Source organism: Rhinolophus sinicus, chromosome 14 (genome assembly GCF_057876585.1).
Source record: "Rhinolophus sinicus isolate RSI-liver-muscle chromosome 14, RSI-T2T, whole genome shotgun sequence".
Classification (NCBI taxonomy): domain Eukaryota; kingdom Metazoa; phylum Chordata; class Mammalia; order Chiroptera; family Rhinolophidae; genus Rhinolophus; species Rhinolophus sinicus.
The window spans coordinates 12,656,059-12,665,780 of record NC_142514.1 but is presented as its reverse complement, the minus strand read 5'-3'; the positions used below and the strand labels follow the sequence as shown (position 1 = coordinate 12,665,780).

Sequence of the window (9,722 nt, the reverse complement as noted above, 5' to 3'; positions counted from 1 at the left end):
ATGGACCCCCAGCTCCGAGGTCAGCTGCATCGCAACGTGACAATGTGCGGTGGAGGGGAGGTGGTCATATGGGGCGGGGTAGATGCAGAAGCCCAGGCTGAGCAGGCGGGTGGCATTCCCAATATCTTCGCTCAGTGTACCCCGCACCCCCTCCAAAGTCACGGGGCCTCCATGGGTCCGGAGACCAGCGGGCCCCACAGTGTTCAGGCCGATCTTGGTGGCAAGGGATCGAGAAGCCTGCCTGAGTTCAACGCGTGGGAGACGTGACAGCAGAAGAGCAGCCTTATCCTGGAAAGGTCGATCTAGGCCGCCCAGTCTGAAGTGGGGTAGGGTGCGGATGCACCTTCGGATGCTACGATCCGCCAGCCCTTCCACGCCGAGGTTTCTCGCACCTTGTGGGAATTTGGGGTCTGGGGAATTGGGGTGGGAAAGAAGTGGAGCCTCCTTGGCAGAGGACGTAGGGGAAAGGGATCCCTTAAGAGAGATGCTGGTGCTGCCGGTCCCTTTAAGAGGCCGGGCTGGCTCTGCGGCGGCTTCAGCTAACCGCGTGCCTGGTGCAGCTCTGCGGTCCGTGTCCCCCGGCAAAGAATCCAAGCTGGGCGGGGCGGCAGGACCCCGCACAGGAGAGGGCGTGGTCCAGCGGGACCTAGGCGGAGCCAGAGCTGCACGCCCCGGATCGTCCGAGCAGAGAAAGCGGAGGAGCCCGGTAGTGGGCGGAGCCACGAGGCCGTGGGAAGGGCCTGCAGCTGCAGGTCTTGGGGGCGGGGCCTCAGGTTCAGGATGCGCCGCAGAGGGTGGTGGGGTGGGCGGGGCAATAGCGGGGGCGGGGTCTGTGTCTGCAGTGGGCGGGGCCCGCCGCAGAGGGGCAGTGCCAGCCAAGAGTCCTCTACGAGCGGCTGCCGCGGCGCCTCCACAGCGTCTCTGACAGCCCCGGCGCCGGTACCCGCGACCCTCGCTACCTCGCGCAGCCGCCAAGGCCTCCATCGCAGCCCGAGTCCCATTTCTTGCCTCGGCGCCCACATCCGGGGCCGGTCCGCCTCTCAGTCGCTGCGGAGGCCGCATCTGGCGCGCATCTGGAACCGCCTGGCCGGCCACGCTGGAACCCGCGCCCAACCTGGCCCGGCCGCGCCGGGAGCCCTGCCCGGAGCTGGAGCCTTCCCTAGAGCCGCGGGCCCGGGGCCCTGAGCTGCGCAGCCGGCGCATGGTGAACTCGCTGCTGTTCGGAGAGATGGCCTTGGCCTTCGGGTGCCCTCCGGGTGGCGGCGGTGGGGGCTGCCCAGGCGGGGGCGGCGGTGGGGTCGGGCCAGGGCCATCGCCGGTGACCGCGGCGCTGCGGGACGACCTGGGCTCCAACATCCACCTCCTGAAGGGGCTCAACGTGCGCTTCCGCTGCTTCCTGGCCAAGGTGCACGAGCTGGAGCGGCGCAACCGGCTCCTAGAGAAGCAGTTGGAGCAGCAGCAGAGCGAGCGCGAGCGGCGGCTGCGCTACAAGACCTTCTCCCGTGAGCAGGCCGTGCAGACCGGGCCTGAGCTGTTGCGGCCACTCGCGCCGGGCAGCGGACACGGCATCGGCAGCGGCGCGGCGGCCGGCGCCAACGCCAACGCCGTGGCCCTGGGCGGCCTGCCCCCCGGCGGCGGCTCGCACCCGCAGCACTACGGCCGCTTGCCCGGGACCATCTGGAGCTACACGCAGGTGCGGCGCACGGGCGGCGGCGGCGTGGAGACCGTGCAGGGCCCCGGCGTGTCATGGGTGCACCCCGATGGCGTGGGCGTGCAGATCGACACCATCACGCCAGAGATTCGCGCGCTCTACAACGTGCTGGCCAAGGTGAAGCGCGAGCGCGACGAGTACAAGCGGAGGTGAGTGGGGCCTCTCCCCTCCTCCCGCAGCTCCCGGGTTGGGGGCATCCAGGTCCCGGCGGCCGCGGAATGTGTGCATACGGGAGGGATGGGTGGCAGCCAGCTGGTCCTAGCAGGTGGGCTGGAAGCTGTGTTTGCCGAGCGCCCTACACACGCTTGGAAAACTCAGTTATTTAGCTCCAAGAATGGGAGCGGCCGCGGGCTACCGTAGGGCACACCTCCGAGCAGTCCTTGGAGCAGGCACATTGTTTTCTTGGTGACAAAATAACCATCGGTGTTCTATGTGATCTCATTTAATTCTCACGGCAACACAGAGTGTAGGACATTCTTATCCACGTTTTGTAGGTGAGGAAACTGAGGCACAGAGATGCAAGTGACTTGCCTAAGGTGGTTTGGCTAATAAGTGGTGAAGCCAGAATTTGAACTAGTGATTTTAACTACTGGCTAGTTTGTCTCCCAGCCCAAGTGTTTTCCCAAGGATGTGGGAGGTGAGCTCCTCTCCCTCCTTTGGTAAAAAGAAAAAACTCTTAGTTAACGCACTGGCTTTTTGTTCCTTGAATTAAATGAAATCGTGTATTTGAAAATGGATGAATCTGTCCCTACCCACTGGGGCTAGGGTCTGACTTCTTGTTCCAGCCCTGTAAGATCCAGCTGGCTGGGCTGGGTAACCAGACTTACATCAGATTGGCCACGAGCTTTTAAAAATTCCTCCCTTTGCTTCTCTTGTCCCCCTACCCTTTTGTCATGGTCTATTGGGCCCCAACAAACCCAGCCCTAAAGGTCCACAGGAGGAGAAAACCTTGGACTGGAAGACTGGACATTGAATGGACCCAGACCACCACTTCTGGCTAGAGTGCAGGACAGACTGCCTACAGGACTGGCCAGCACATTTCTGCCCAATCCATATTCCCCAGGTGGGAAACTAACATTGTTTCCTGCCTAGGGCCTGGCTGATAGTACTGTATGCTCGGTTTTCTGATAAGAGGAGAGGGGTCTGTCCGTAGCATCTCAGACCTGTTTGGGGGTGGGGCTCTCTGCTGTCCCAGCATGGGCAACTCTGCATGGGAAGCCTTGGCTCTGAACTCCAGGGCTTGGACGATGTGCTGAGAAGGATCTTTCCTTCAATTCCTTGAGTCCTGGTGCTGACATGAGCACAGAAATCTGCCCAGGGAGCTGGGCATGGGTCTCCCTCCTTTTCCTTCACTGGGAAGGACTCAAATGCCAGCTCTATCACCTGCCAGTGAGATTGTTGAACCACTGGGAAGCCTGTTTGCTCATCAGAAAAATGGAATAATGAAATCCACCCACAGTTGCATGAGGAGAGAATAGGACGGTGATGCTTTTTGGAAGGTATAAAGTAATCAAGTTAATGTTATTAAAAATGATGGGCTCTTTGTCAAACTAGCAGGGAGCAGATACCTGGAGTCTCAGGTCTCTTTCATGCAGGGCCTGGCTTTCTGGGGTAGGTCTTACACCCCCTACTGTATACCAGCTACTCTCCTGGGCTGGTTGTCTGTCTTGAGGACTTCAGAATGGCCTGATGCCTCGCCGTGGAGAGGGCACCTCTCTGCTCCTTGTGGGCAGCTTCGTTCGGGTGCGGTAGGAAAATAGACACTTGCTCTTGATGGTGAAACTCAGAGGGATGGGCCCTTCTGTCTGCCACTGTTGATTGTGTCGTCATGCCTCAGGCTTGCGTGGTGTTTGTTTTACTGTATGCATGCTTTTTGGACCTGGCTACTAAGGAGATGGAAAAACCATGCCCAGTCTTAAAGAGAGGTAGGTTGGCATTGAGCAATGCTCTGTTTAAGTTGCACCCAGGGTGTGGGGGGTGATGTCAGCTTCTGGCGCTGGCCTGGAATGAGATGGGTGCTGTTGAGAAAGGTAGAGTGCAGGTGTCTCTTTTCCTGCCCTCTGGGGTATGTGTGTACCTTCTCTTCCTCCATTTTTTATTTATTTTTTATTTTTTTCTGTCGGTTGGGAAGATGCATCTTTTCTGAAATTGATTCAGGGCTCAAGTTAGATATTTCCAAAGCAAGTATACTCCCTTCTTTGGACCTCAGTTTCCCTCTCTGTAAAGGGAGAGGTGAGGGAGCTAGCACTGTGCTCTTTGAAGCCCCAGGCTTCCCTAGAGATGCCTTAGGGGTTCCTTGAATATTAAATACAAATTAATATTTAAAAAGATATTGAAATGTTATCATAGTCGTAAAAATGTGCTTACCCACTTTTAAGTTCTGAATGTCAACTCACTGAAGTTCACTTACACATTAAATTGTTGGTAGTAGTTGGGCTCAAGTTAAAGACTCCCTCCTACCTTCTCTAGTTGTCTGAAGAGTATTCTGAGATCACGAAGCAAACGGCTAAAAACTGTCCCCACTTGTAGCTACCACTCTATGTGAGTCAAGATTTTCTTGATACTCTGCAGCTAAAACTGAAGATACAATTAAACGGAATGTGCAACTGTCATCCATGATCCCAAGTCTAAATATTAATGGATCCAAAGCACTTCATCAATTTCAGGGGTAGAATTTAGAATAGGTAACTGGTATATATTTGAACCGGAATACAAATTTACACAAGTAACATCCTGGTTTTATTTGTTTCTATATTTGGGTTTCTCATAAGAATTTTCTTTTGGGAGGAGGGCAGGCAAGTGATCAACTTTTTCAAAAGTTGGAAAACCACTACGCTAGGTGATCTTAAAGGGTCTTCCCAGCCTCGCCAAAATATAAAACTGAGTTTGAGCTCCCAGCCCTCTTCTTCTTTTTTTTAAAAAATAAATTTTACTGGGGAATGTTGGGGGAACAGTGTGTTTCTCCAGGGCCCATCAGCTCCAAGTCGTTGTCCTTCAATCTACTTGTGGAGGGTGCAGCTCACTGGCCAATGTGGGAATCAAACCGGCAACCCTCTTGTTCAGAGCTCACACTCGAACCAACTGAGCCATCCGGCTGCCCTGCCCATAGAGAGGTCATAGTCTGAGACATGAGACCAAAGCGTTTGCCTGGGCTGGTGGCCACCGTAGCCTTCAGGTTCTTCCAGGATGCCTAGGATGTAGCCCCAAGCAGTGAGCAATGGAGTCTGTGCCAGGAAGGAAAGGTTCCAGGGTTTCTTCTGGTCCACCTGGAGGAACTCACACCTTGGAGACCCCCATTTGCTTCCCCTTGAATGTGTAGCTCAGTGTTCTCCAATTTGGAGGCTTTTTGGGTTCCACCTCCATAACTTGTGGCCATATCCATGTACCACCCTGTATTAGTTCTTATGTAAGATATTTTTAACAGCTTTATTGAGGTATAATTTGCATATCAGAAGTCCTCCCATTTTAAGCATCCAATTCAATGAGTTTTAGTCAATCCATAGAGTTGTGCAACCATCACTACAATCCAGTTTTAGAACGCTTGCATCACCCCCAAAAGCTCCTTCCTGCCCATTTGCAGTTAATCCCCATTCCCACCCCAGCCCAGGCAACGAAAGATCTGCTTTCTGTTTCTCTAGGTTCGTCTTTCCTGGACATTTCACATGAATGCAATCATGCAATATGTAGTCTTTCGTGTCTGGTTTCTTTCACTTAGATAATGGTTTTAAGGTTCATGGTATAACATGTATCGATAGTAAATTCCTTTATGTTGCTGAATAATATTCCACTCTATGGATAGACTGCATTTGGTTTATCCATTCACCTACATACCGTGTTTCCCCGAAAATAAGACCTAGCCGGACCATCAGCTCTAATGCGTCTTTTGGAGCAAACATTAATATAAGACCCGGTATTATATTATATTATATAAGACCCAGTCTTATATTACAGTAAAATAAAACTGGGTCTTATATTAATGTTTGCTCCAAAAGACACATTAGAGCTGATGGTCTGGCTAGGTCTTATTTTTGGGGAAACACAGTAGTCAATAAAATTTAAATTTAAAAAGCCACCGTGTACCTCGTCACAGCATCTCATGTGCCATCAGTGGTACAGGAAGCATGCTTTGGAAATACCAACCCAAACCAGAACCCCTGGCCTGGGGTCCTCGATCCTGTCCCCATTCACTACTGATTTGGTTTTGTCTGGTCCAAGTATCTCTGAGCTCTTCACCGGGGGTGGGAAATGTGGTTGCCGAAACTATAACACTGGCAAGGTTGTCAAGCGTTGATTTGGAAACCAAAACAAACATCTCTGCCCTGTCACCACCCAGTGCCACCAAAATATTCTGTTCTGAGTTTGCAGGCCGGGGGCTTTTCTCTGGGAGATTCCTGCTGAGTCGCTCTGAACTTTAAACTAGTGGAGAGTTCTCTGAATTGGCATCCAAGAGACCCAGACTCCAGGTCTGGCTCTGCCAGTAGGCGCTGTGTGACCTCAGGTTAGTTGCTGCTCTCTCTGAGCCTTAGGTTTTCCACCTTTCCATAAGGGGGGGGCCCTTTAGGTGATCCCTCCCAGTTAGCTCTTTACATCAGGTCTGTGACTTGAAGGGGCCCGGGTCAGGGCTGCTCTTTCTGCCTCCTGGGATGACAGTCTGGGCCTCCCCCTCTCCTGCCCAAGGCCCAGTGTGGTTTGGAAGCAGATGGCTTTATTCCCTCCTTCTGTAGGTTGCCAAGTGGCTGTGCCCCAGACTCAAATTAGCACAAAGGACTTTGTTTTTCCCTGGTACCTGGGGGGCTGGGGCTTCCTTTGAGAGCTAGGAGGGACCAGTGTGATCCTTTAGCCTGGTGGTTTTCAGATAGGCTCTTTGGAGGTCTGGGGTCCAGAGCAGGGTGCCTTGGGGTAATTCTGGGGACAGTGGCAGGCTGAACATCTGGGATTTGGCCCATGTCAACCACATGTGGACAACCACATGTCCATTTCCATGACTCTCCAATTGATATTCTGAGGAAGATTCAGTTGGAAAACAGTGTTTTACAGTTAAGAAAAAGAATGAAAGAAATCACTGATTCAGCTGAGATGGGGAAACTGAGGCCCAGAGGGGCCTGACCCACAAAACCAAGTGGGCATACCTTCTGTCTGCTGTTGAGAGCTTTCCTCACCGTCTCGAAGTGATGCCTACATCATCTACCTGAGGTCCGGGCTTGGCAGAGTTCTTGCCACCTTTTTGTGTGTCTGCCTTAAGTGTTTTTTAAAAAGCCTTTTTCAGGGATGGGAGAGAATTTTGTCACAGCTATTTCTGCTTATGAGCCGGAAGGGGCTGGGCTGTTGGCCTGAAGGGAGGGCTCCAAAAAAGGGATGGTGGGTGAGCCAGCTGGAGTGTCCCCTGCCTTTCCCATCACACCCTGATGGGTGCTGGCCCATGAATGTCCCCAAACCAGAAGACTGTCCCTGAAAGCGAGTCACAGGGCTTTGTTAGCTGTCCTTTCCATGGACACTTATTATTTCTGAAGCTGCCACTGATAATGGATTCTTTATTTCTGATTTTCCTGGGAGGCAGCCTGGGATGGTGGAAAAAGTGTTCGCGTCCTGGCTCTTACACTCTCTGTGTGACTCTGGGCAATTACCTGGCCTCTCTGAGCTGCCTGAACCACTGCTTTCTGTAAAATAAGAATAATGTTGCTCTCCCAGGGATCAGGAAAGAACAAATGAGCTCACGTGTTAAGGCACCTGGTCCTTGGTAGGCCCCATATGTACCCTCCCCCAGCCGCCCCCTTTGCCCCCCCACCAGCGTCTGTTTCTTTCATTTATGGGGATCTCTCAGTAAAGCCTGGACTGCTCAACACATTCATTGCAAGACACGTCGCCACTCTCTGTCCCGTGGAAGGCGCCGAGATGGTGTTGGGGGAGGAGGGAAAAAGGGCTACTTCTTTGTCCAGCGTGGAAGGAGGGTATTCTTCCTACTCTTAGCAGTTGATTTGTGCCTCCGGAAATCTCCGGCCAGCTCCCACCCTTCTGACCTCTCTTAAAAGAAATGCACAACCCCCCTCCATGTAGCTCCTCAGTAGTCCAAAGTCTCCTAGCTAGGCTGGCATTCTCTCTGGGGACAAATTTGCGGGGGGGATTTTCAGAGCCTCAAGCTGGAGGGAGGGGAATGAGGTCCTAGAAAAGAAAAGGAAGCAGAAGCTGGGAGACAGCTGACGCTGAAGATTCTTCCTCCCAGGAATTCGAGGCGGGGCTTTTGCCTTGGCCACCGGATGCAAAGTCCCCCCACCCCCAGCGCAGCTTCTCTCTCTCTCTCTCTCTCTCTCTCTCTCTCTCTCTCTCTCTCTCTCTCTCTCTCTCTCCATGCCCATGGCCTGCATCCTCACACGTATGGGTATTTGAAGGACACAGAAGTCTAGACCCAGAATTTGAACACGCCCTTTGCTGCAAGGCGATGCCTTGACTTGCAGGAGAATTTATTTAAACCTTGCCACTGGTATCAGTGATACCGGGAGGCTGTGGGCTTTGCCTTTGGAATCCTGGCTTTTGATCACATTGCTGAGATGCAGCCGGGCTGGTGTTCTGTTTATTCCCCATGTCATGGGTGGCTGAAGGCCTGGGATGCCGAAGGAAGCAGCCCCAGTGTCCCCTGTGTTGGGATTAGGATGTGTTGCTCTTCCCTGACTTTCTTCCACTGGGCATGTCTGAGCGCCCGCTACTTCCCCCATCACAGCACCCTACACCTGAATCATAATCGCTTGGGATGTGTCTGCTCCCCCGCCAACTGTAAGCTCTGTGGGGGCCAGCTCCGGGTCTGTCTTCTTTGTCTCGTACTTGAAGAGCCCAGCCAGGGTCTGGCCAGAGTGCCCCGTGAGCCAGCGAGTATTTGTGCAGCGAGGGAAAGCTCTGTGCCTGGCTGCTGCCTAGGCCCCAGTGGGGCTGGGAGATGTAAGGCACAGATGACATGGATGACAGGCATGGACTCTATATCACAGACTTACAGCTGGTGGAGGGAAGGGTTTGGAGCTGGAGTCAGGAGACCCGTACTCTAGTCCTGACACATCAGTTCAAGAAGTTTGAATGAACACCCATTGGCTGGTGCCAGATGCTGGGCCCTAAGCATGGGAGGTAAAAGCTGAGCGAGCGTGCGCTGGTCAGTTTGCCTCTCTGAGCCTCAGCTTCCTCATCTGGGAAAGGGGGATGCTGAGAGCTCTGGGCCCCGAGGCTGTGGGAGGAATAAATGGGCTCACGCAGCTACAGCTCTTTGTAAATGGTAAAGTTCCAAAAGAGTTAACACAGCACAATTTCACAGAAAAGGATGGGTGCCCTAAGGGCTGAGCGGTGCTGGCTGTGTGAAGTGGGAAGAAGTCCAGAACCAGGATGGACGCTGGGGGGAAGGGAGCCCATGCCCTTGCTGGCAGCATCTGGGGATGTGTAGCACCTGGGCATTGCGGGCTATGAAGTACTTAGAAGATTCCGGGCCAGAAGGGAGCCTGGTAAAGATTTCTGAGGGTGCTGCTTACCTGCTAGAGCAGTGCCCTCCCACCCTCAGTGGGCACTGGGTGCTTTGTTTCCTGAGCAGGATGTGGTTTCTTATTCTACTTCCTGGTACAGGAGAGAGTAGCTGTCACCCAATGGTAACCTGGTAAATGTCTCAGGTTGCCTTGACAGGCTGTGGCCTGGCTGAGCACCCTGGGTGGCGGCCTGAGGCAGCTAGAGCCCTGTGGAGTCCAGCTCATGGTCCTGGTTTGCCTATGGGGTGACCTGAGCTTCCCGTTGTCTGCCTGCGAATGGGGGCCATGGGAAGATGGGCTAACCCAGTGCCCTGTGAAAACTGTTCTCTCTTAACTTTATTGGAGTGGTCTGGAGTCGACACATGCCATTTAATCTCTTGCACATCAGTTTGTTGCTCTGTAAAATGGGGATAAGGTTTCTTTTGGGTTCTGCTTCCCAGGTTGATGAAAAAAATCAATTGAAATAATGGAGCGTGAAAGCATCTTGGAAAAGGTTTAAAAATAAATCATGATGA

General features: G+C 53.2%; 1 protein-coding gene across 2 annotated transcripts in view; it reads left to right on the top strand.

Annotated features, from left to right (window-relative positions):
* The first annotated feature begins 867 nt into the window (after positions 1-867).
* The window catches only part of IFFO2 (intermediate filament family orphan 2), a 48,147-nt gene continuing 39,292 nt past the window's right edge, over positions 868-9,722 (top strand). The window contains exon 1 of one of the 2 annotated variants that reach the window (XM_088790255.1): positions 868-1,860. In XM_088790255.1, coding sequence (XP_088646381.1) covers positions 1,202-1,860 — 659 coding nt within the window. In that variant the 5' untranslated portion in view covers positions 868-1,201. The remainder of the gene's footprint in view (positions 1,861-9,722) is intronic. The other variant, XM_088790256.1, reaches the window with a different exon arrangement.